General features: G+C 38.8%; 1 protein-coding gene across 2 annotated transcripts in view; it reads left to right on the top strand.

The window, feature by feature from the left end:
• The window catches only part of Smarcad1 (SWI/SNF-related, matrix-associated actin-dependent regulator of chromatin, subfamily a, containing DEAD/H box 1), an 80207-nt gene that overhangs the window by 12351 nt on the left and 41195 nt on the right, over positions 1-26661 (top strand). For both annotated transcript variants that reach the window (XM_036181172.1, XM_036181171.1), the window contains exons 3-6: positions 13071-13245; positions 18546-18711; positions 19826-19892; positions 23809-23903. In XM_036181172.1, the coding sequence (XP_036037065.1) occupies positions 13071-13245; positions 18546-18711; positions 19826-19892; positions 23809-23903 (503 nt within the window). The remainder of the gene's footprint in view (positions 1-13070; positions 13246-18545; positions 18712-19825; positions 19893-23808; positions 23904-26661) is intronic.

The following is a 26661-nucleotide window of genomic DNA, read 5'->3' on the forward strand; positions in this document are numbered from 1 at the left end:
GAAAAAACCAAAAAAGGAAAAAAAAATCAAACTCAGCCTTTGGGAGGCTGTAGCAAGAGAATGACAAGTTCTCAGACAGTTTGTGCTATATATAGCCACATAACAAGACCCTGTCCCAACCTCCCCACTCTTCAACAAAAGAAAAGACCAACCTAATACAGGCATGAACCCATTTTGAGACAGGGTCTCTTGTTTCTCTGGCTTGCGACAAACCCATTACATAGCTGATGATGACCTTAAACTCCCTAACCTCTTGTTTCCACCCCCCAAATGTTTTGATCCCCACCATACCCTGTTTCACCTGCACTCTTAGAACTCTTACTTTGAGATAGGAGAATGGGCATAAGAGAGTTTAAAAGTTGGGTTTGCTTGTGCATACTGCTCGTGGAAAACTTAGAAGCTAATGTTATTGGCGCCTATTACTTTTGGTAATGATATAGTCTGCTTTTGAAAAGCCATTTTCCTTTTTATTTATTTATTTATTTTTTTGGTAGGGAAAAATAGTTTTTTTCCCTCATTTATTTAGCTTTTTTGTTTGTTTTTTTGTTTTTCGAGGCAGGGTTTCTCTGTGTAGCTTTGCGCCTTTCCTGGAACTCACTTGGTAGCCCAAGCTGGCCTCGAACTCATAGAGATCCCTGCCTGCTCTGCCTCCCAAGGGCTGAGATTAAAGGCGTGCACCACCACCGCCCTGCTCAGTTAGCATTTTGTTTAGTCCTCTTTTATTACATCTCATTGTAATTTGTGTATATGATTCTTGTGTCATTTTTTAAAAAAATATATTTATTTATTAAATTTTTTTCCTTTTTTACATACCAACCCCAGTTCTCCCACCCTCCCCTTCTCCCGCCTCTTCACCCCCCTCCTGCTCTACCCCCATCCACTTCTCAGAGTGGGTGAGGCCTCCCATGGTAGTCAACAAGGTGGAAGGAGAGCCTAGCCCCTCACCATTGTATCAAGGCTGAGCAAGGTATCCCACCACAGGGAATGGGCTCCAAAAATCCAGTTTATACACCTGGGATAAGTCCTGGTCCTACTGCCAGGGACCCCTCAAACAGATCAAGCCACATAGCTGTCACCCACATTCAGCAGGCCTAGTTCGGTCCCATGCAGGTTCCTGGGCTGTCAGTCTAGAGTCAGTGAGCTCCAGCTAGCACCAGTCAGCTGTCTCTGGGGTTTTCCCATCATGATCTTGACCCCCTTCTTCTTTTTTTTTTTTTTTTGAATGCCAAATGCCGTTTATTGAAGGCGGGAGGAGGTTTTAAATACAGGCTTACAGAACAATGGGTGAACCCCGGATGGCAGAAATTTGAGCTGAGTATCGAACCCTGGGCCTTGGGCTTGCTAGGCAAGTGCTCTTCCACTGAGCTAAGTCCCCAACCTCACTTCTGATATTTTACAACCTTGCATCTAAGCTGTTAATGTGCAATATGCTGGATACACAGACAAAGAGCTTCCCTTAAGCATTCAGGAGGGTGGAATCTCTCAGGGAATTAGCATAAGGAGGCTATCAAGGTCAAGGTCAGCAAGCAATGCAACAGTTACCCAAAACGGGGGCCAGAGCCCTGCAGGTCCCCTGCTTTTACTAAAAAATGAGTTTCTGACTTAGGTTGCATGGGATGTCAGCGGGTCACCTTACCTGTCATGGAGACCAGGCCACACAGGTGTTCTGTTTTAGGTTGGTGAACGCCCCCCAGGCATTACCCAGCTCTGAATACTCATTATTATACAGGCTCAATCCTGTGAGAGCTGCAGAGTTAACTGTTGCCAAAGATCTCTAAGTGGCCCTGGGCTTGCAATCTGTGTGTTCGACACAGAAAAGACCAACAGAAGTCTTAACCCACCCATAGCTAGTAGGTTAAAGGCAACTGAGCCATTCCCTTCCTTAATGAGCCTTACTGCAAATTGGAGACCTGGTAAGATGGTATCCCGAGAGCAAATGGAACTTGAGTTTGTAAATTTATAGCTTTCAAATCCAATTGAAATGTATATAACTTGATTTAAATTTGTCATGCCCAATAGAATGAAAGATTAATTAACTGTGGTAGCTACTTTTGCTGCCAGGGTCTCCACTGTGCTAGCTGTAGTAACCAGTTATGAAACAGCAATCCCTGAAACAGTAGTAGCAGTGGTTGCTGCTGTTAAAACAGCAACAATGGCAGCAGCAATGTCAAATTCTCTTCTGGAGCATGTGGGAACACTGGCATGGATGCATCTCCAGGAACACGAACTGCCGAGGCCCATTAGTCTTTTTTTGGAGCTGAGGATCGAACCCAGGGCCTTGCGCTTGCTACGTAAGCACTCTACCATTGAGCTAAATCCCCAACCCCGGCCCATTATTCTTGATCCTAGCACGACTTAAGCTTGCAGCTCTGCAAAAGAACAACTAAGAACCATAAAGAAAAAACAGTCAGCTCACAAGGAACAGAACTAATGGTCTCATAATGACTACAGACTCACAAATTTTAAGGTATCTTCAAAGGGGGCTAAATGAATTTCAGGAGGCCAAAAAATGTTGCACAGAGCCACTCCTGAGAAGTAGGTACTACTCCAGCTTGAATAGGGTTGTGAGAATGAAATGCTTAGATGGCATGCTACTGTTAATAAATGGAAGTCAGTGATCTTCAGTGTTATCCTTAATCTCCTAGGTGTCTGGGTGACACATTCTCAAACATACTTGAAAAAGCAGTTACCATACATTACCTTCTGGAGAATCCAACCACATGGCTGCAGTTCCTAGGCTTACCTTAATGCTTGCCAAAGCTGCTCCATATTGGGCTTTCAATCCCCATTGGCATTGGGAGGGGAGAGTTTTTCACGAAGGCCCAATAGGTCTCTGCCATGTTGGGCTTCAGCTGCAGCCACAGGGCGCCCTAAGCGCTCAGAAATCCAATGAGGAATTTCATTGTCCTGAGGAAAGTCATAAGCAGAACCCTGGGCCCACACCAACACCAGATAGGGTCCCCTCCAAGTGTCAGTAGAAAGATCCTTCCATTGCTCCAGAGGGTGATTTGCAACAGGAGCCCTCCAGTGCTTATCTGCAGTGGATACTCCAGCAGAATCCACTGATAAAAAAATTTAAATATATAAAACAAGGGAAAGAATAGAATGTGGAGAGGAATGATGAACCCCTTGTTTCCCCTTTTTGCTGTAGCAAAAATATGTTTGTTTGTTTTTAATAGTTCAAATTTTTCTTTTATTTTTTTAAGATTAATTAATTAATTTATTTTTCTATTATCAGCTTGATACAGTATAAATTCTTACTTAATAGTGTAATGTTTCATTGAGGGTTGCTCAGTAATTGAGTAAAACCAGATCTTTTTGGTTTTTTCGAGACAGGGTTTCTCTGTAGCTTTGGAATCTGTCCTAGAACTCACTTTGTAGACCAGGCTGGCCTCAAACTCACAGATCCACCTGCCTCTGCCTCCCAGTGCTGGGATTACAGGCGTAAGCCACCACCAACCGGCTCAGATCTTATTATAAGCAACAGTCATCCTAAGGTCCTTGATGTCATATATATATATAGCCTCATGGTTCTGTGGGTTGCAGTCTGATTGTTCTTTGCTTTCTATCTAGAATCCACTTATGAGTGAGTACATACCATGTTTGTCCTTCTGGGTTTGGGTTACGTCACTCAGGATGATATTTTCTAGTTCCATCCATTTGCCGGCGAATTTCATGCTGTCGTTTTTTCTCTGCTGCATAGTACTCCATTGTGTATATGTACCACACTTTCTTAATCCATTCTTCAGTTGACGGGCATCTAGATTGTTTCCAGGTTCTGGCTATTACAAATAATGCTGCTATGAACATAGTTGAGCATGTGTCCCTGTGGTATGATTGAGCATTCCTTGTGTATATGCCCAAGAGTGGTATGGCTGGGTCTTGAGGTAGTTCCATCCCCAATTTTCTGAAAAACTACCATACTGACTTCCACAGTGGTTGTACAAGTTTGCATTCCCACCAACAGTGGAGTAGTGTTCCCTTTGCTCCGCATCCTCTCCAACATTGACTGTCATTAGTGTTTTTGATCATAGCCCTTCTGACAGGTGTAAGGTGGTATCTCAGAGTCGTTTTGATTTGCATTTCTCTGATGATTAGGGATGTTGAGCATTTCTTTAAATGTCTTTCAGCCATTTGTGTTTCTTGTTTTATGAATTCTGTTTAGCTCTTTAGCCCATTTTGTAATTGGATTGTTTGGTATTTTGATGTCTAGTTTCTTGAGTTCTTTATATACTGTGGAGATCAATCCTCTGTCTGATGTGGGGTTGGTGAAGATCTTTTCCCATTCTGTAGGCTGTCGCTTTGTCTAGTTGACCGTATCTTTTGCCCTGCAGAAGCTTCTCGGTTTCAAGAGGTCCCATTTATTAATTGTAGTGCTCAGTGTTTGTGCTGTTGGTGTGTTGTGCTGTTAGGAAGTGATCTCTGGTGCCAATGCGTTCAAGAGTACTTCTACTTTTTCTTCTATTAAGTTTAGTGTAATAGGATTTATGTTGAGGTCTTTGATCCACTTGGACTTGAGTTTTTTACATGGTGACAGATATGGATCTATTTGTAATCTTTTACATATTGACATCCAGTTACGCCAGCACCATTTGTTGAAGATGCTTTCTTTTTTCCATTGTATAGTTTTGGCTTCTTTGTCAAAAATCAGGTGTTCTTATGTGTGTGGATTAATGTCATTTCAATTCAGCATCTTCAATTCGATTCCATTGGTCCGTATGTTGGTTTTTATACCAGTACCAGGCTGTTTTTATTACTATAGCTCTATAGTAGAGCTTGAGGTCAGGGATGGTGATGCCTCCAGAGGTTGCTTTATCATACAGGATTCTTTTAGCTATCCTGGGTCTTTTGTTTTTCCATATGAAGTTGAGTATTGTTCTTTCCAAGTCTTTGAAGAATTGTGTTGGGATTTTGATGGGGATTGCAATGAGTCCGTAGATTGCTTTTGGTAAGATTGCCATTTTTACTATATTAATCCTACCTATCCATGAGCATGGGATATCCCTCCATTTTCTGACATCTTCAATTTCTTTCTTTACAGATTTAAAGTTCTTATCAAAAAGGTCCTTCACTTGTTTTGTTAGTGTTATCCCAAGGTATTTTATATTATTTGTGACTCTTGTAAAGGGTGATGTTTCTCTGACTTCTTTCTTAGCCCTTTTATCATTTGTGTATAGGAGGGCTACTGATTTTTTTGAGTTGATCTTGTATCCTGCCACTTTACTGAAGGAGTTTATCAGCTGTAGGAGTTCCCTGGCAATGGGCTGGAGAGATGGCTCAGCCATTAAAGGTTAGGCTTATAACCAAAAATATAGGAGTTCCCTGGCAGAATTTTTGGGGTCACCTATGAATACTATCATATCATCTGCAAATAGTGACAGTTTGACTTCTTCCTTTTCAATTTATATCCCTTTGATCCTTTTTTTTTTTTTTTTCCCACATTCATTTAGCTTTTGGTTTTTCGAGACAGGGTTTCTCTGTGTAGCTTTTGCACCTTTCCTGGAACTCACTTGGTAGCACAAGCTGGCCTCAAACTCATAGAGATCCCTGCCTGCTCTGCCTCCCAAGTGCTGGGATTAAAGGCGTGCGCCACTACCGCCCAGCTCATTTAGCATTTTGTTTAGTCCTCTTTTATTACATCTCATTGTAATTTGTGTATGTGATTCTTGTGTCATATTCTGTTTTTCTTTAAGGGCAAGTTGAACAATAACTTGCCTTTTGCCCTGGAACCTTTTATATCTTCGATCTAATGATATGGTGCCTTGAACACAGAAGGCATTCAGTTGTAAGTTAGTGCAAGGCTTCAAACTGTTGTAGGGTTCATTTTCTTCTCAGAATTTTGTTAATACACAATTCACTTAAAATGTCTTTAAAGAAATGGCCGGGTGGTGGTGGTGGTGGTGCATGCCTTTAATCCCAGCACTTGGGAGGCTGAGGCAGGCGGATCTCTGTGAGTTTGAGGCCAGCCTGGACTACAGAGTGAGTTCCAGGACAGGCCCCAAAGCTACACAGAGAAACCCTGTCTCAAAAACACCAATAAAAATATGCATTTAATTAAGTCTTGCTATAGTACAGTGGCTGTCTCTGAGAAGAACAGTGGGATATTTATTTTCAGTTAATTGGTCACTTATTTGGCTTTTGGAGGCATGGTCTCACTTTGTAACCTTGGCTGGCCTGCTTCTCATTGGCAATCTGACTGACTCTGCCTACTAAATGTTGGGGAAACAGACATCTACCCCAATGTCCAGCCACATTTTATTTGAAAGAATGATGGATGACTAACTTATATAAACTTAGGTATTTGGCAGATTCTCAGCATCATCAAAGTGATATCCAGCAAAACTATCAGCACAGTGATATCACAAGGCTTGTCAATATAGAGTATCTTACTTTCCAAAGGAAAGCTACAACTTTGGATTGCTAATCTACTAGTATACACAGCTGTGAGTTTGATAGCATCAAAAATACTTAGATTGGAATTACTGGAGATATTGATTTTATATATAAATGTCTATATATGTCTGTTGTGTCAGGTGTTGGGCTCGTGTGGGTCCCTGGAAAGAAGAAACATAGGCATTCTAGGATGAATTTTAGCCTTCTGTGGCCTAAGGGGAGTTAAGCCTCTGGTGAATTCCTATAGCTTGATTGATTTCCTACAGCTTAGCCAAGGGCTCCTTTATTCAATTTACACCTTTCAGCAAGTCAATTTCTATAAACTAAGACCTCTTATCTGAAACTCCTAAAGAGACAAACGCCAAAGCAATTCCCAGGCACAGAACATCTCAATTTGCTGAATCCTCCTGTAACCAAATTTTGCATAGACTTTGAACATTTAGGAAACTTTCAAATAATATTTACATACTTCGAACAGAAGGTACTGGACACAAAAGGTAGCAGCCACTAAAGCAAATCAAAGCCAGTTCCTAACAGTCTGGAGTCAAACCTATAGTTGCATATTTTTATCCTGCCCGCCAGTTCAAATAACCATTCAGAGGCATAATATTACTTATAAATGCTCAGCCAATAGTTCAGGCATCTTTCTAGCTAACTCTTGCACTTAAATTAATCCATATTTCTTATTTGTGCTTTGCCACATGAATTGTGGCTTGTTACCCCAATTCCTATATATCCTCCTTCCTTGGCAGCTGGCTGACTTCTCTCTCTGACTCTGCCTTCTTCATCCCAGTATCCTCAGTTTGATTGTCCTGCCTAACTTTGTCCTGCCTTTCTATATTAGCTTCTTTATTAACCAATGAGAGTAATACATATTCACAGTGTACAGAAGGATTATTCCATAACATTTCTCACTTTTTGTCTAATTAAAATGGAAGGTTTTCACCTTAACATAGTAAAACTATATAGCAAAATAGTTACTAAGTAAAAATTACAGTTACAATATCTAGTTTATTTGCATTTGGCAAAATTAAATACTCATCATCTAACTTTGTGAGTCCAAAGTTTTGTATCTAATTTACCTTTTATCATAACTAAGGAAAACTATTACTTTTAGCAGGAATCTTAAAGGTACTTATTAATAAAATCAAACCTGAGGCCAGTTATTGGGGTGAATCCTGGAAGATCAGAGACAAAGAACAAGCCACAGCTACCTCACCTCACCAGTTCCTCAGCTGGTCTTGTTTCCTCAGGCTGCAAGCTTCTGTGTCCTCCTCTCAGCTGAACTGTGTTGCTCCAAAGCCTGAATGCTAAACCAGCCAAATGCTTAACTAACTTAGTTCCTGGTCCTCACTCTGCTTTCTGCTCTCACTCCCTGGGATTAAAGGCTGGATTTCTGGGATTAAAGGCGTGTGTCACTATGCCTAGCTGTTTCTAAAGTGGTCTTGAACTCAGAGATCCTGGCTAGCTTTGCCTCCCAAATGCTGGGATTAAAGGCGTCCACCACCACCGCCCAACTTTTGCTATGGCTTGCTCTGACCCATTTTCTAGCCACCATTTCTGGCATTGTTCTAGTCGCTGTCTGTTCTCTGACCCCAGATAAATTTATTAGGGTGCACAATATTGTGGGGAACACAATACCACCACAATTACTATCTAGTTTTTAACCCCATCAGAGACCCCAGAAGAATGAAATGTTACCTAATGACAGGGACATCTTGCTGCCTGTACAGTTAACCAAAGTTCCTCTGTAACTTTGGATCCAACTCTGGCCCACAGGCCTAGCTTATCCAACAGACTTTGTTGTGAAACAGGAAATTCTGAAGAACTAACTGCCCTACCTTGTCTTGGCAAAGTTTGGCAGTTGCCTTCCTTGCATCCTGCTAGTGCAATTTGGACAGTATATTGTCAGCAATTGAGGCAAGGGCAGTTTTTTGCCCTAATGGCTCATGCCACAAAGAAAGCAAACTCGATATGAAGTTTCTTCGATGACTATCATCTCCTCTGGAGTAGATTGGTGCTGCCAGGAGCAGACCTATTTCACTGTCATGAAAAGCCTTAGGTTATTAAACATATTAAATACCATTGTAAGTCTTTGAAAACCTTCTATCTAAATATATTTGTGTATGGCCTTGAAAACATACCTAACATGACTATAAGTTTGACTATTATAGATGCCTATTAATCTGTATTTCTTAATTTTATATATATATACATATATACATATACATACATACATACATACATACATATGTATTTTGGTTTTTCTTTCTTTTCTTTTTTCTTTCTTTTTTTTCTGGAGACAGGGTTTCTCTATGTAGCTTTGGAGTCTGTCCTGGAATTCATTCTGTAGCCCAGGCTGGCCCTGAACTCACAGAGATCCGCCTTCCTCTGCCTCCTGAGTGCTGGGATTAAAGGTGTGTGTCACTGCCGCCCAGTTTAATTATACGTTTTTAAATGAGCTACATAAGCACAATACCCTGAACATGAGTAGAAATGTACACACACATACACACACGTATTATACAGTATAACAAAATTAACTTTAAATTTGTATTAATAAACCAAAATCCATGCCAATGTAAAAATTTTAAGTTTAATAATTGTTTTTAGGATTAGAGTAGATTCAGTAATCTACCCTTTTATCCTATCATTTCTGAATTTCCCTCTTTTCTTTTTAGAATGAGATTCCTGAATCTATTCTCTCTTGTTCAGCTTTTTTTTCTGACCATATCCAATGACAACTTGTAAACAATCCCCTTAAGTGATAATAAATATTCATAACCCATTTTTTAGGAATATGGGCATAGTTTTCTAGACTACTTCCTGTTGATTGGGGCCTCTGGTAATTTTTGGAGGAACCTTGAGAAAATCAGGATAGTTGTTAGGTCTTGGCTGTAGTAGTATTCTGTGAGGCTGGATCATCTCAGTCAGCATCCTGGAAGCTGTTTTGAATGCTGGATTACTGGGCCATCCATTTTCATTGGTGTCTGGTCTCCTTACTCTGAAACTTTTTTTTTTTCTGAGACAGGGTTTCTCTGTGTATCTTTTTTTTTGAGCTGAGGATTGAACCCAGGGCCTTGTGCTTACTAGGCAAGTGTGCTCTACCACTGAGCTAAATCCCCAACCCTCTGTGTATCTTTGCGCCTTTTCTGGAACTCACTTTGGAGACCAGGCTGTCCTTAAACTCACAAAGATCTGCCTGCCTCTGCCTCCTGAGTGCTGGGATTAAAGGCTTACGCCACCACCGCTGGCAATATTTTAATTTTTTTTTTTTTTTTTGGAGCTGAGGATCTAACCCAGGGCCTTGCGCTTGCTAGGCAAGCACTCTACCACTGAGCTAAACCCCAACCCCACTCTGAAACTTTTAAAGGTAACATGCTTATCTGCATTAGTACAAGTATAGATTGGGCATTATACACAAGTCAAAGGTAACTTTTTTGGCTTTATGTGTTTGAGCTGGTTTTACATATATCACATATCTTGTAATTCTTTTAGGTTTATTTCTATTTTTGTAGACAGGATTTTCAGTGTGTCTTCCTTGATCAAACCTGATCATCCTTAACTTTGGATGAATCTACAGCCTTTCATTTCCTATGTAAATGAAAGTAAAACCTCTCCCCCAAAGTAGCACACCTTTTGATCCAAATTTTGAAGTCAAGAGATTTTTAAAGATTTATTTATTTATTATGTATACAGAAGAGGACACCGGTTCTCATTAGATGGTTGTGAGCCACCATGTGGTTGCTGGGAATTGAACGCAGGACCTCTGGAAGAGCAATTGGTGCTCTTAACCTCTGAGCCATCTCTCCAGCCCAAGATATTTTTAAAATATATAGGTTGGTTGAATCTAGCTGTTTTCATAATGCATTGTCTCTTAGCAACCAAAAAATAAATAAAATTCAGAGACACCACAGTAACATACAGGAGCCAGACTCGCTGTATATTTCCCATCTTTTTTTTTTTTTATTTCCCATCTTTTTTTAAAGATTTATTTATTTATTATATATACAGAAGAGGGCGCCAGATCTCATTACAGATGGTTGTGAGCCACGATGTGGTTGCTGGGAATTGAACTCAAGACCTCTGGAAGAGCAGCCGGTGCTCTTAACCTCTGAGCCATCTCCCCAGCCCCCTTTATTTTCCATCTTTATATGGCATTTTTCTTGGACTTTATTTTATTATTTTAAAACTATATTTTTTAATCTAGGACTGTATATGTTCTTTCTTTAATCTCTCTAAAGCTCATGTTTATTTTCAAACACACTGTGAATCATTCAGAGGTTTCTTTTTTTTTTTTCCTCATCTAAATCTGTCTTACTGTATATCTTTTTTTTTTTTTTTTTTTTTTTTTTGGTTTTTCAAGACAGGGCTTTTCTGTGTAGCTTTGCACCTTTCCTAGAACTCGCTTTGGAGACCCGGCTGGCCTGGAACTCACAGAGATCCTCCTGCCTCTGCCTCCCGAGTGCTGGGATTAAAGGTGTGTGCCACCACCTGGCATTACTGTATATCTTTATCTTTTTCTGACTATATGAGCTTTTAAATTGCTAAGCAGTCTGGCTAGAACCAAAGCAGCTGCTTTGGCAGCTGGTTGTGCCTGGCTCATCTTGAGAGCCTAGCTTCATAGTCGAGGTACCAGGGAGAGTCATGCTTACTGCCCCAATTCTGGGAAGCTGTTGGGTAAATGCTGCCACCAAGTAGCATGCTGTCCACTGCTCATAAACACCATATAAGTGTTTGGTAGTAGGACCTCTTAAAAGAGCCGCCCATTTTTGCCACTAGCATCATGCCAGAAAACCATCTCTTAGAGGAGCCTTGCCTTTGCTTGCTGCCAGCAAAAAGCCCAACCTAGAAAATGCTGCTACCAAGAAGCCGTGCTTGACTCATTCTTGTGTGTCTAGAATCCCTTTTTAAGCTTTGGTCAGGTTTTACATGGAAATTTTGGCCCCACTGGGTTGGAACACCATATGTAGTCAGAAGTTTGCTGCTGCCCTCCAGTTCTTAAATAACTACTCAGAGGCTTAATATGACCTGTAATTGCTTGGCCAATAATACCTCAGGTTTGTTACTGGTATCTCTTACACTTAAATTAACCCACATTTCTTATTTGTGTTTAGCCTCATGACTCTTGGCTTGTTACCTCATTTTCTACACATCCTCTTTCCTCAGTGGCTGGCTGGTGTCTGTCTGACTCTACCCTTCTTCATCCTGGTATCCTAAGTTTGATTGTCCTGCCTAACTTTATCCTGCCTTGCTATACGCCAATCAGTTCCTTTATTAACCAATGAGAGTAATACATATTCACAGTGTACAGAAGGATTCTTCCACAGCAAAAACCAGCTGCAGAACTTTGCAGGAACTCCTGTAACATGTCCACATTTGGAAGATGTACATCAATCAGCTGGTATTTTCTAAATGACCAACTCATATATTACAGAATAATACATGGATTAAATGAGGCATTAAAATGCAGAATGGGCCAGTGGGTTTAATGTAACATAATGCAATGTTTTTGTCAGATAATTTCAGATTCCATAAAGCATCTGATCTTTCAGATGAGACCACCTGTTAAGCCATTGACGATAGTTCATAAGGTTAAGGAAATTGCTACCAAGACTGACCTGGGTTCACCGGGACCCTCATGATAAGAGGAGTAAAAGACTCCCATGTTTTCCACTGACCTCCACATGTATGCTGTAATAAATCTGGGAAATGTGGTTGCAGGGAGATTTTTGAGTTTAGGGAGGCCTTTTCTCAAAGAAAAGTAGTGTCAGCAGTGGTGGGGGCAGAGGCACAGGTCCAGGTTGTCACTCCTAGCAGCCTGAGGAGTTCCTGTAATGTTTTGGTACCTTGACTCAGGTAAAGCTGCATTCTTTTCTTCCTGCAGAGAATAATTCCAGGATGAACCTGGGTACAGCAGGATGAAGTTTATTACAAGACACTTTTAAATATGAGTACTAAGAGGAAGAGAATTGTTTGGGTAGAAACTAAGTACCCCAGAACATGATGGTGGGTTAGGAGTAAGATTTTGGAAGCTTTGGGAGTTCCCTTGGTCTCTGGGTTTCTGAGGTACCTTCCCTCCTCTCTGTATTCCTCTTTGATAATTGAGTTTATCAGATGACTGTATCATGTGGGATTACAGTCAGATAAGATAAAACTAAGCCACTAAATTTGCACAAAGGAGTTGAAGCTTTTTACTGTAAATCTTTTATGAGATTTGTAGAAAACTTCAGGTTTACAAATGGGAGGAGCCGGGCGGTGGTGGCTCATGCCTTTAATCCCAGCACTCGGGAGGCAGAGCCAGGCGGATTTCGAGGTGAGTTCGAGGCCAGCCTGATCTACAGAGTGAGTTCCAGGAAAGGCGCAAAGCTACACAGAGAAACCCTGTCTCGAAAAACTTAAAAACAAACAAAAAACCCAAAACTATTGGGAGGAGAGAAAGACCTCAAGCAAATGTTGGTTGTATTATAATTCTTGTTTGTCAGCTAGACTTCAGAGTGAGGGGCTCTTTTCATGTTGCCATAGTTTTTCTTGTCCTGTTCTTCATCAGTGGAAAACTTTTTTTGGTTTTAAAACAAACAATGTATAGAATTGGTGATTTTTATAATAGCACGTGAATGTAATTAATAAAAATTTCCCTTGGACTTGCTCAGAATGTCGTCTTTTTTCTTTTGCAGAAGATTCTAGTGTTCCAGAACCTCCAGACAATGAAAGAAAAGGAAGTTTATCATCTTTCCAAAGTCAAAGAGGAATACAGTATATTGATTTGTCTTCTGATAGTGAAGATGTTTCCCCAAATTGTTCCAGTACAGTTCAAGAGAAAAAATTCAACAAAGACACAGTCATTATAGTGTAAGCCACTTAACAGTCAACTATGTTTGCACCTGTTAAGAGTTTTCAGAAATGATAAGTAATTTGGAATATTTGTGTGATTACTTTTCTTTATTTGTATGCATCTTTATTGCTTTTTCTGTCTTCTGTTTTCTAGAAAATGATTTTTTTGTTGTTGTTTTTTGTTTTTTTGGAGACAGGGTTTCTCTGTGTAGCTTTGGAACCTTTCCTGGAACTCACTTGGTAGCCCAGGCTGGTCTCAACTCACAGAGATCTGTCTGCCTCTGCCTCCTGAGTGCTGGGATTAATGATATGCGCCAATACCGCCCAGCTAGAAAATGATTTTTTAATAAAAGGTTTAGTGAGAAATTTTTGATATTATTAACCAGCTCTAGAAAAGGAAATGATTTTTTTTTCTTTGTTTGTTTATTTTGTTTTTTCAAGACAGGGTTTCTCTGTATAGCTTTGTGCCTTTCCTGGAACTCACTCTGTAGTCCAGGCTGGCTTCGAACTAACAGAGATTTGCCTTGCTCTGCCTCCCAAATGCTGTGATTAAAAGCGTGTGCCACCACCACCTGGCTTAGAAAAGGAAATGATTTTAACTAGTACCTTTGCTCATCTATATTTGCTTTATGATTAGTTATTGAGTCCAGGGATTGAATCATTTAACGTTTATTGCATTTATTCTATGAGCTGAGTACAATTTTTCTTCTTAGGAAAAGAGCAATGAACAGATCAGTTTCACATTCTTACCCTCAAGAAATCTACTTTAGCTTGAAAGATAAACAATAAAGCATACAGTGTGTCAGAGAAAAATGTTATAGGCAAAAAAGAAGAGTAAAAATTGAGGTTCTGGACTTTAATATGGCTTTTTCCACCTGGCTTTTTGAGACAGGGTTTCACTGTGTAACAGCCTAAAATGATTTATTTTTTCTGTGCATTATTGTTGTGTCTGTGTGAGGGTGTCAGATCCCCTATAACTGGAGTTACAGACAGTTGTGAGCTGTCATGTGGCTGCTGGGAACTGAACCCTGGTCCTCTGGAAGAGCAGCCAGTCTTTGCACCATCTCTCCAGCCCCTTTAATGTGGGCTTTTAAAGAACAGATGGAAAGCTTCACTGAGAGGATGATGCTGAGCAAACACCCGAGGGAATGACATGTTTAGTGGCCCTGAGGTGGTAATTGCATAGTGTTTATAAGGAAAGCTGGAGGCAAGTTGTGAAGTGAAGATTTCAATGTAAAGGACATGGTAGAGCTGGCTTTTTTATGTGAGGATTATAGTCTTTTGGCTTCTGTTGCTTTTGTTTGTGTTTTGTTTTGACACAGTCTCATACTGTGTCTAGGTTGGTTTGTGTAGTAGAGGCTAGTTTCTAACTTGCAGAGATCTTCCTGCTTCAGCCTCCTGGGTTCTAGGAGTATAGCCATATACCACCAATCCTGGCTTGATTTTTCATTATAGATGAGATGAAAAGTCTACAGAGAATATTGAGCAGAGATACAGTGATCTTGGATGTTTAAAAGATTTTGGTAATTCTGGGGACATGGTTGAGCCATAGATGTTTTTGTTACTCTTCAGTAAAAAATATTGGAGGTTCAAATGCATTCAGTAATTGTGCAAGTAAAAAGTGGTTAAATTCTAGACATTCTTTGAAAGTGGAACAAAAAGAATTTGATCATTGATTTCTTGTGGGTTGGAGAGAAAGGAGTCACCCCATCACTTTTGTCTGAGCAAGTGACAGGATGAAATTACCTTTTACTGAGAAAAAAGACTTTGTTATGGTCAGGAAATGACTTTAGAATGAAAGTCAGCAATTCAGTTTTACATGTATAATGTCAAGAAAACTTTTGAACAGCTGTAGAGATGTTAGTGAGGATATTCAAGAGCTGAGAAGTCTAGCTTGGTATCCAAATTCTAGGGTCTAGAGTATTATTACTCTGCCTACCTACTTACCTATTGCATCTTTATCTCTCTCTATTTGGTGTCGGGCATCAAACTCAGGACTTTGCTCATATTAGGCAAGTGTTCTGTCAAATTCCAAGCTCTTGTTTTATCCACGTAGCTTGGGTTGCCTTGAACTCATGACCTCCTATCCCTGACTTCTGAGTGACTGGACTGTTAAAGCCACATTGTCATATGAGGTCATTAAAAGATACAAGTATAACTGAAGAAGACAGGGCCTGTAGATAAAAATACTTAAGCCAGAGGGTCTCTGGTTATTAGGGAGGTGAAATGATGTATAGAGAAGGCTCTTTAGAAGGATCAATCAGAGCCCAGCAGTAGTGGCTCACACCTTTAATTCCAGCACTCTGGAGGCAGAGACAGGAGGATCTCTATGAGTTCAAGGCCAGCCTGGTCTACAGAGTGAATTCCAGGACAGCCAGGGCTATTATGCTGTTATATATGGAAACACTGTCTTGAAAAACAAAACAAACAAAGGATTGATCAGTTGAGCTTACAGCCAACCAGTTATGTGATCTCAGGGTTGGAGAGTGGTTAAAGCACTCACTGACTGCTCTTGCAGAGAGGACCCACGTTCTATTCCTAGCACCTACATGGCGGCTCCAACTTAAATTCCAAGGGATCTGAGGTCCTCTTCTGCTCTCCATGGGCACTGGGCAAGCGTGTAGTGCATGTTCATACATGCAGGCAAAATACTCAGTACACATAAAAATAAATCTTAGGGTGAAAAAAAGGTTATGTGTTCCTCTAGAATCCTAGCAAAGAAAATGTTTCAAGAGGGAACAAAAGGTCAGATTGATTTCCTACTGACAGTTAGGTGAGGACTTATCTTAAACTGAACAAAGCCATAGTAACATCTTATTCTGAAATAGAAAACCATGAAGCAGCTTAATGTTTAGTCCTGACAAAAATGAATGCATTGGTTTTCTTAGCCCCCACTTTTTATTTTAGAAAAGCTTTAAGTTTATGGAAAAGTTGCAAAAACTTCCCTGTAAGAAGAGTCACTGATGATTTCATATTTCCTTTATCCTTTAGTAAGCAATTTAATAAATAGTAAACACAGTATGGTATAGCTATTCAAAATGCTGATTTGTAAATAAGAAATGTGTCTTGAAGTTAAAGTACTAATTTCTTCAGGAAGAAAATCTTTGAGTAGGGAAAAAAAAATCAGCCCAAATAAGCATTGTCTTTAAGAATACAGATTTATTTATTTATTTATTTATTTTAAGATCAAACATAAGTTGCTTATGTTGTATTAACATGTTAAGCAGTTGGGAGTGCTAGCAGTCAGCTCTTGGACCATAAATTGAATAGAATTTTATTTTTTCCCTCAGAATCATACAGTGGATTTATTTATTATTGTTGTTAATATTTTGAGACAGGGTCTCACTCTATTGTAGCTCATGCTAACCTGGAACTTACTTTGTATCCCAGGCTGGCCCCCAACACCTAGTAATTTTACTTTATCCTTATGTTTGTTTGTCATATCTCTTTATTTCATTTGCTGTGAACTGTTTCTCAGCATGTTTTTCCAATATAACTTTTAAAGGTGACAGGTCAGCTTTTCTTAGGATATCTCTAAATTTGAATTTTCCTGCTCTTTATCATTAAATGTAAATCTAGCGGAAGGAATACTACAGAAATGATCTTGTGCCCTTATCATGTTGTAGGAAGTGAATGGTATCCATTTGTCCCAGTCTTTGCTCTTGTTTTTTTCTGGCCTGAGCTGAATTTCCCTAAGGAGTTACCATTTTTTTTCCTTTGTAATGATTAAACAGTCTTTGGAGAGAGTCTTCACTATAGGGTAACACCCATTTCCATTTTTATCCTATAATTCTTGCTTCCATCCATTGGCAATGCTAATTATAAAATGGGGTATTTTGACTTTTATTCTAGAACTTAAACTTTTCATTAGTTTTCTACTATATAGAAATTTCACCCTTCTTACTCATTTATATAGAGTATACCAAATATCAATATAGAATCTTAGATGTTTATTTATTCAGTGGCTTATAATCATTACTCATCTTCATGAGCGTAATTGTTTAGTTAGATGATGACCCTTTCAAGTTAGCTGCTGTATCTGGTAAGAGTATTATTTTGGGTGTCATTTCCTTCTGGCACAAGATTTTCAACTTGGACTTTTCCCTACTTCAGGCCTGAAATTAGAATGAACCATAGCTATGGTTCATTTTAGTATGGAGTGGGTAGTATTTTAAAATTTATTGACCCATATTCTTTCTTTGCTGTTGTGTGAGTTAGAGGGTTATGACATTGTCCTTCAAACACAATGACTTAGGTTCTCTGACTGGGGAAGAAAGAGAAGGGGAAGCAGCAGCATGTGGTGGTACAAATCTGTCATCTCAGGACTTGGGAGTTGCAGGGCACAAGACTCAGGAATTCAAGGCCATCTTTAGTTACACAGCAAATTTAAGGCCAGCTTAGGCTAGATGAGACCTTGTGTCTTCCTTTCTTTTCCTGTTACTGTGATAAAATATGCTGAATAGCAATTTGTGCTTACTTGTGTTCAGCTTGCTTTCTCATTATACAGTTTAGGATCCCTTGCACAGGGTATAGATCCTGCCTACAACTAATGTGGTCTTCTCACATCAGTTAACATGACCAAGATAATCCTCCACAGATATCCCCAGAGGCCTACCTATTGGGTGATTCTAGATTTTGTCAAGTTGATAATTAATACCATCTTACTCTATCTGAAAAGAAAGGGGGAGAAAAATAAAAAGTAAAGGTGAAAGAGAGACAGAGAGTGCATGTGTGTGTTCTAGTCTTAGAAAACCAATAGTTGACAATGAGATTCGCTTGGGGGTAAGGGAGGTAAGTTTGCTCTAGATGTCGAGCATAACAGAGTGGAACAAGATTAAAACCCCCTTGTGTAATAAATCATTTGTTTGCTGAGATGTTTTGTTCCTGATAGCCAGTGGTACCTTTCTGATTTTATCACTACAATCCTGCTAACCTAGCTACTTACAGAAATATTTTATATCTTTGTATGAATGTAGGCTTCATACTGCCCCAGGAGCAGATAATTAGTATCATCTAGCATGCTGAACATTGACAGAAGTTTAGGAAAGAGAAGTGGGAAATTGGTAAATGTGTATAGATATATCAGTGAGAGACAGGGAGTTTTCTCTCTGGGAACTTTTTCAATGTGTTCTTGTATTTATAATATAGATTGTATACCTGACAATGTTAAGATGATAAAAGTTATTTTCCTTTGACAAATATTGATTACATTTAATATTCTTATAAATGTTCTTTTATGTCATGTGTTTGCATATAGACAGCATGACATCATTAGTGGGATACATTAAGAGTGTTTTCCTATGTGATAATATTTGTAGTTCAGAGCCATCTGAAGATGAAGAGTCCCATGACCTTCCTTCTGTTACACAAAGAAATGACATTTCAGAACTGGAAGACCTTTCAGAATTGGAAGATCTTAAAGATGCTAAGCTTCAGACGTTGAAGGAACTTTTTCCACAAAGAAGTGACAATGATCTCCTAAAGGTTATACCTTTTTAAAAATTTGTACATCATTTTAGTTTTTTTTTAAATACTTTTTTTTTTTCAATTTATGTGTATGCATGCTTGCTTGCATGTGTGCATGTACACTGCTTACATGCCTGGTACTAGTGGAGATCAGAAGAGGGTGCCAGATATACCCCTGAACTGGATTCACAGACCATTGTAAGCCATCATGTGAGTGCTGGGAATTGAACCTGAGTACTCTGCAAAAGTAGCAGCTGCTCTCAACCACTGCTCTTCACTGCTGTGTATCATGTGCATATGACATACACGCCACTGCATACCTGTACAGGTCAGAGCACAAGTTGTCTGAGTCAGTTCTCCCGTTGGGATCTGTGGAGCCAACTCAGGTCATCTAGTTTGTGTGGCAAATGGTGTGCCTGTGCCCACTGCTCTATTTAGTTTACTCAGGTTATACCTTTTATGACAGTTATTTGCTGCTGTAATGATAAAACAAAACAAAACTAAAACCTCTTGAATTCGATGCTGTATTTATAATACATAGACATTTATCTTGGCACCTGTTGAGGCCTGCTGGGAACAGGACCTCTAAAAGGCAAGTAGTCTGGAAGGCGGTGCTGCAAGGCCATTTTGCTGGCTATCAGTGAGGGCCTCAGAACCAAAGAGAACAAACAGCTCTTCTCAAAATTGAAGGTGGTTTCCTGGAGATGAAGCTGATTTCTACTTAGGCAAGAGATGTGCCTTTGTGTATAAAGCAAAAACAGCATGGTGACTCCTGGAGGTAACCACTGGCACAGTTCATGCCATGTTCCTAAGCAGCCTTCCCCCAAAGGCTGGTGGGTACAGAGTCTGTGTGACAATGTACCCTCATGGATTACATGATAATGAAAAGTAGATAGATAGGAGTGGATTTGTGCCTTTCTTTCTTTTTTTTTTTTGAAGATATCTTACGTTTGAATTTTCAGTAATAAGTGTGAGCCCTCAAAATGAAAATTTACTATAGGGTTTAGAGACTGTAATCAATGCCCCTACCTAGATGATGTTTCCTATATTTGTTCTATTTGTTCAATACTAAGATCTTGGTGAAATAGTGCTTTTAGGGGTTCATTTTTAAACATCTGTCTTTTCTTATTAGTTGATTGAGTCAACAAGCACTATGGATGGAGCCATTGCTGCTGCCTTGCTGATGTTTGGTGATGCAGGTATGCTTTCTTTAGCCTTAAGTTATCACAGATACCATCTCCTAATGCTTGCTTAACATTTACCACCAACTTTGTGAGGTATCAGTAGCTTCAGTTTCTGATAGAAGAAACCAGCTTAGGAAGGTTAATTAAAGTGATGGATATTACACAGCTGTTTGGTGATTTTGCTTGTTTTCTGCAGATTTAGTTCTATTAATTCAAACTTTTGAAATTTGTGTTTACTCAAGTCTCTTTTCTGATTTCATGGTGATTTTGTTTATATGCTATAAACCTGAGTCAGTAAAATCATAGTTAATGTCTTGTGAAAAACTTTAACTAGTAATCAGCATTTTTTCATTGTGTAAATATTTTTGCTGTTTCTGATAGAAAACCAAATGGATTTAAAGGAGCGTACCACAGAGAACATCTTCAGCTGTTTAGCAGTTTTGATTTTCCTTTAATTTATGCATTATCTATCTATCTAGCTAGCTATATAGCTATGTATCTATCTACAAAGTATCTTACTAAAAAAGCATATAAATTGATAAAAGTAAACTCTTTTTTTTAAAGATTTACTTTTTTTTTAAAAAAGATTTATTTATTTATTATGTATACAGATGAGGGCGCCAGATCTCATTACAGATGGTTGTGAGCCACCATGTGGTTGCTGGGAATTGAACTCAGGACCTCTGGAAGAGCAGTCGGTGCTCTTAACCCCTGAGCCATCATTCCAGCCCCGATAAAAGTAAACTCTTATACTTATTAACCACTGTTAAATTTTACTTTTGTGAGTGATTGTCTTTTGAGATAAAGCTTTACTTTGTTCCCTAGGTTAGCTTTGAACTTTAAGTCTTCTGCCTCAGTGCTAAAATTACAGGTGTATCTTCCCCATCCCCACCCCACACAAAACACATTAGATTACAAAACGTAAAACTATTAGCTTACATTTATTTAACATGATTTTCTTTTGGAGCTGAGGATCGAACCCAGGGCCTTGCGCTTGCTAGGCAAGCGTTCTACCACTGAGCTAAATCCCAACCCCTGCATGATTTTCTTTATCACAAATAGCATCTCAGTTCATGTGGGTTTTTCTAATTTTAAAAAGGACTTTATGGTACTACTTTGTGATTTCTTATAGGATTAGTTTATTTACTCTTTCCTGTAGGTATTATACCCATTACTTATTATACTAATAAAGTAAATGTTTTACATATCTTAGGTTATTCCTCTAGGCTAAATTTCTTACTACGTTGCTTAATCAAAAAATATGCAGAGTTATATGCACTTCTGTGTTACTTTTACTAAAATTTATATAAGTTTATGATTTCAACAATGAATGCTCATTTTCCTGAGTGAATTTTTCTATTAAAAAATTAAAAAAAATTTAAACTCAAAATACATACCAAAAAGGCCCCAAAAAGAACACAGCATGTTCCCATGGACCCTGTCATCACTTTCAGCATTTTCTATCCCCTCATTGGATTGACTGTAGAGGATTCTAAGTATGATGCCATTTCCTCCCCATTAAGAACTTATATACCTTTAATTTCCTCCAGTTTTGACAAAGGGACCAGTATTATGTGTGTGCCATATGCATAGAATATTGAGGATATTTTTGTAACCATTTCTTAGGTGGCCTGGGGCAGGCCTGCCCAACTCTTGTGAGTCTTGCACTCCTTTGCAGTGTAGGGTATAAAGACTAGTGTCAAACTCATTGGTTGTGAAGAAGTGATGAAGCAGATGCTATGTCACTGTGATGACTGGTCCTTGTTACAGCTCTTAGTGCCATCTGGATAGAGAAATGCTGAAGGAACAGGTTGACTGTCTTCATTATTTCAGAAGTTCACAAACTGCATGGGCTCAGTTAATACATGAGTTGCATGATGACTTTGGACATGTTAGACATTTTCTTTTTTGCTTTTAGATTGTTCTTTAATTTTTCTACTGAAAACAGGTTGTAGAATAACCATTCAGTTGTAAACACACCTTTTGCTTTTTGTCTTAAATAACATCTCAATTGATGTTTTAATTGAACAAGTATTATTATTACTACTATTCAACTAATAGGTAACACCTGCAATTTTAGGTACTGCAGATTTATAAAGAAACCAGATACCCACCCCTGCCTGGTGTAGTAAACCTTAACTGTCTGAGTTTATTCTTTCTATCTTTGCCTGCTTCTTATATGTCACTTAAGTGCAAAGTGGCAAATCCAAGGAAACAAGAAATTAGGACTTTCTTGTTCTTTAAATAATGCTCTTTTCTAATTCTTGGGATTAACAAGGCAGTCATATTAGACATCTTCATTTTTAGTAGAGTGCACTTTGAGGTACTGTGTAGAATGACAGCTTATCTAAGCAGAACATGAGCTGATCTTCAGTATACCACCTGTCGTTAGGACACAGCATTATTTTGAATATTTTGAGATATTTTTTTAATAAAAAGCTTTTCAAATACCTGTGAGTAATCTTAGATAGTTATACCAATCATGATTTTTGAACAGCCTATAGATAGTATCACCCTTGGCTAATAAACAAGGAAGTGGCTTTTAAGCTTAAAATTTTTCAGTTGTGCATACTGAGTGAGGTTTGTTTGTAATTTTTTTAAGTTTGATTTATTTTTTATGTATGAGTGTTTTGCCTGCATGTATGTCTGTGTACCACTTATGTACCTGGTGCCCAGGAGCCAGAAGAGGGCACTGGATCTCCTGGAACTGAAGTTACAGGGGTTGTGAGCCATCTTGTGGGTGATGAGAGTTGAAGCCAGGCCCTCTGAAAGAGTAGCAGTGATCTTAACCACTGAAAGATCTCTCTAGTTTCAACATACTGAATTTTGTTCATACTGTATGTTTATATCTCTACTTTTAACTTTATGAGACTAAAAAATAAAATTTTATTGATGTCAGAGAAAAGACTCGAATTATGTCTCTATTTAGGTAAAAATTAAGCATATGTATGTTACCTAACAGAAACTGTCTATATTGAAGCTTTTTAAAATTTTTTTTGGTTTTTTTAGAGACAGGGTTTCTCTGTGTAGTTTTGGTGCCTGTCCTGGAACTCTGTAGACCAGGCTGCCCTCAAACTCAGAGATCTACCTGGCTCTGCCCTTGAGTGCTTGGATTAAAGGCGTGTGCCACCACCACCCAGTTTGAAGCTTTTTTATGAGTAAAATATTACTGACAGTACTTACATAAATCTACCAAATATATGAGTGGTGATGAGGTGGATTTAGTTTTTTCTTTTAAAAGTAGATGCTGAAAATCAGTTGTGTATGCAGAAGGGGTATATTATGTAATGAACCAGGAGGACACATTTAAGTGTTCATACTAACATGATTGTTAGTGTATAGAAAACCAGGATTCAGTTTTCTGTTGGAACCATCGTATTGGGAAGTTTTAAACTTAGAACTCTAAAGTTCTGTGTTTGTACTCACTTTGAGTAAGTGTACTTGACTATAGGTTAAAAACATGTTGTCTTCATTCCTTTTGATTTGTGAAATAACAATATGACCTTTTATAGGTTTGTTATGGAAAGTAAGTGAAAAATAGTTTATACAAGGCCTTGCAATAGCCTAATATGCAGTAGATGCTTATTTACTGGCATCACTGTTGCTGTTCTGAGAGCTAAGCTTGATGAGCAACCCTTTTCACTTCCAGAACCCAGAGTTTCAATATTATATTGTAGAATTACTTGTTGGACAAAAGAAAGAAAATTTTTAACACCAGTAATATAATATTTTATAAATGAAGTATAACAGTGACTTCCCTCTGAAAAGATTGCAGAGAGTCTTTACTTTTTCTTTAATCTACTCATGTAACTGTAGAAGAAAGAATCATAGTCCCTCTGTCAAGACAGATATATTGTTATGATACTTTTTGGTTTGAATTGATTCTTGTTATTTCTGTTTAAAATCTAAGTGTGTTTCTCTCTTTTAAAAGGTGGTGGACCCAGAAAAAGAAAATTATCTTCTTCTTCTGAGGCATATGAGGATGATGATGATGATCAGTCTTTAAAAAAGCCACGAGTGGATCGTGTAAGTTGCATTTGAGTTATTGTATGAGAATTAAGAGTATATTGAGTGTAGGGCTAGTGAGGTGGCTCAGTAGTTAGGAACACAGGCTGCTTTGCCAGAGGACCTGGATTCAGTTCTAAACATGTGGTTCACAACCCTCTGTAACTCCAGTCTCAGGGAGCCCAACGCCCTCTTCTGGCCTCCATAGGCACTGCAACTGCATTCATGTGATCCTTACATGCAGGTGAAAAAACTCACCATTCACATCAAATAAAAATAAATAAAATCTCAAAAAAAAAAAAAAAAAAAAAAAAAAGGACTATGCTGAGTGTTTGGGTATCAGACCTGAAAGTCTACCTAAGTAAATCAGTCTTTTTTGTTGTTGTTATTTTTTGTTTTTGTTTTTCAAGACAGGGTTTCTCTGTGTGTAGTCCTGGCTGTCCTGGAACTCGCTCTGTAACCCAGGCTGGCCTTGAACTCACAGAGATCCACCTGCTTCTGCCTCCTGTGTGCTGGGATTAACGGCGTGCACCACTACAGCTTGGCTGTCAGGCTTCTCTTTTGCAGATTCTGTGTCATAGTAGTTTTTTGTGCCATGCTACTAGATGGTTCTAGTAATCAAACCAGTGTTCTTAAATCATGTTTAAACTTTTATGTTTCCTTTATGTAGTCATAAACTACTACACATAATGCTGTAAATACTAGTTGAAGAACTTATGTGTGTTGTTAGGGTTAGAGCATGGGCCTGGGCAACCCTAAGTATCTAAACTCAGTCCTATCCTCAGTAGGCCAACTGGCTAAATAAAGACAGTAGAAACCTAAGTACATGGTTTGTAAAGCATTTGCATAATTATTAGGACCATCCAGTGGTAAACCCCTGCTGTAAACAGCCCGATGAAGACTTGCAGTTGGAGTTGTAGAGTTGTTAGAGTGGCCTACCAGCATGAAGCACTTGAGCTTGATCCTCACCACTACATAAAACTAGGCGTGGAGACTTAGGCCTGTAATTCCAGTACTCAGAAGGTAGAGGCAGGATGACAGAAGTTCAAGGTCATCCTCAGCTACATATTGAGTTCAATACTAACTTGGACTGTGTGAGACTCCATCTAAAAATAAAAGGCATTGCAAGAGAAAAATAAATGCATAATAAATGGAACTGAGACCATAGCTCAGTTGTAGAATGTTTGCTACCCTGCTCATGGCCCTGAGTTCAAGCCCTGGTACCACCAAAATACATAGCTAGAACATACTTTTTTTTTTAAACTAATTTATTTATTTTTCTCTTATCAGCTTGATACAGCATAAATTCTTATTTTTTATTTATTTATTTTTTTTTTGGTTTTTCGAGACAGAGTTTCTCTGTAGCTTTTAGAGCCTGTCCTGGACTAGCTCTGTAGACCAGGCTGGCCTCGAACTCAAAGAGATCCACCTGCCTCTGCCTCCTGAGTGCTGGGATTACCACCGCCCGGCTATTCTTATCTTAATAGTGAAATGTTTCATTGAGGCTTGCTCAGTAATTGAGTAAAACCAAAACTTACTATAAGCCACAGTCATCCTAGGGTCCCCCATGCTATATATATAGCCTCCATGGTTCTCTGGGTTGCAGTCTGATTGTTCTTTGCTTTGTATCTAGAATCCACTTATGAGCGAGTACATACCATGTTTGTCCCTCTGGGTTTGGGTTACGTCACTCAGGATGATTTTTTTCTAGTTCCATCCATTTGCCTGTGAATTTCATGCTGTCATTGTTTTTCTCTGCTGCGTAGTACTCCATTGTGCATATGTACCACATTTTCTTAATCCATTCTTCAATTGATGGGCATCTAGGTTGTTTCCAGGTTCTGGCTATTACAAATAATGCTGTTATGAACATAGTTGAGCATGTGTCCCTGTGGTATGATTGAGCATTCCTTGTGTATATGCCCAAGAGTGGTATGGCTGGGTCTTGAGGTAGTTCCATCCCCAATTTTCTAAAAAACCACCATACTGACTTCCAAGGTGATTGTAGAAGTTTGCATTCCCACCAACAGTGGAGTAGTGTTCCCTTTGCTCCGCATCCTCTCCAACATTGACTGTCATTAGTGTTTTTGATCATAGCCCTTCTGACAGGTGTAAGGTGGTATCTCAGAGTCGTTTTGATTTGCATTTCTCTGATGATTAGGGATGTTGAGCATTTCTTTAAATGTCTTTCAGCCATTTGTGTTTCTTGTTTTATGAATTCTGTTTAGCTCTTTAGCCCATTTTGTAATTGGATTGTTTGGTATTTTGATATCTAGTTTCTTGAGTTCTTTATATACTGTGGAGATCAATCCTCTGTCTGATGTGGGGTTGGTGAAGATCTTTTCCCATTCTGTAGGCTGTCTTTTTGTCTTATTGACCTTGTTTTTTGCCCTGCAGAAGCTTCTCAGTTTCAAGTGGTCCCATTTATAAATTTTTGTGCTCAGTGTCTGTGCTATTGGTGTTATATTTAGGAAGTGATCTCCAGTGCTAATGAGTTGAACACATACTTACCAGCAATAGGAAGCGTATATAAGTCCTGAAAGTCATGAAGTATGTGACCACTGTGTAGTTTTAACAACAAAGTGCTGTATATAGAAGGTGTCTATAATTCCAGTACCTGGGAGGGTAAAATAAGTTTCAGTTAAAACCTCAAATTTGGAATAGCAGCTGCAATTGAAATCATCATCTGATTTATTTATGTTGCTCTGAACAAATTCTCCAAAACCCATCCAGTTTTGTGGTGAGCCAAAGAAGTGTATTACATTGGGCTGAGATGATC

This window comes from Onychomys torridus, chromosome 3 (genome assembly GCF_903995425.1).
Source record: "Onychomys torridus chromosome 3, mOncTor1.1, whole genome shotgun sequence".
In the NCBI taxonomy this organism is placed as follows: Eukaryota; Metazoa; Chordata; class Mammalia; order Rodentia; family Cricetidae; genus Onychomys; species Onychomys torridus.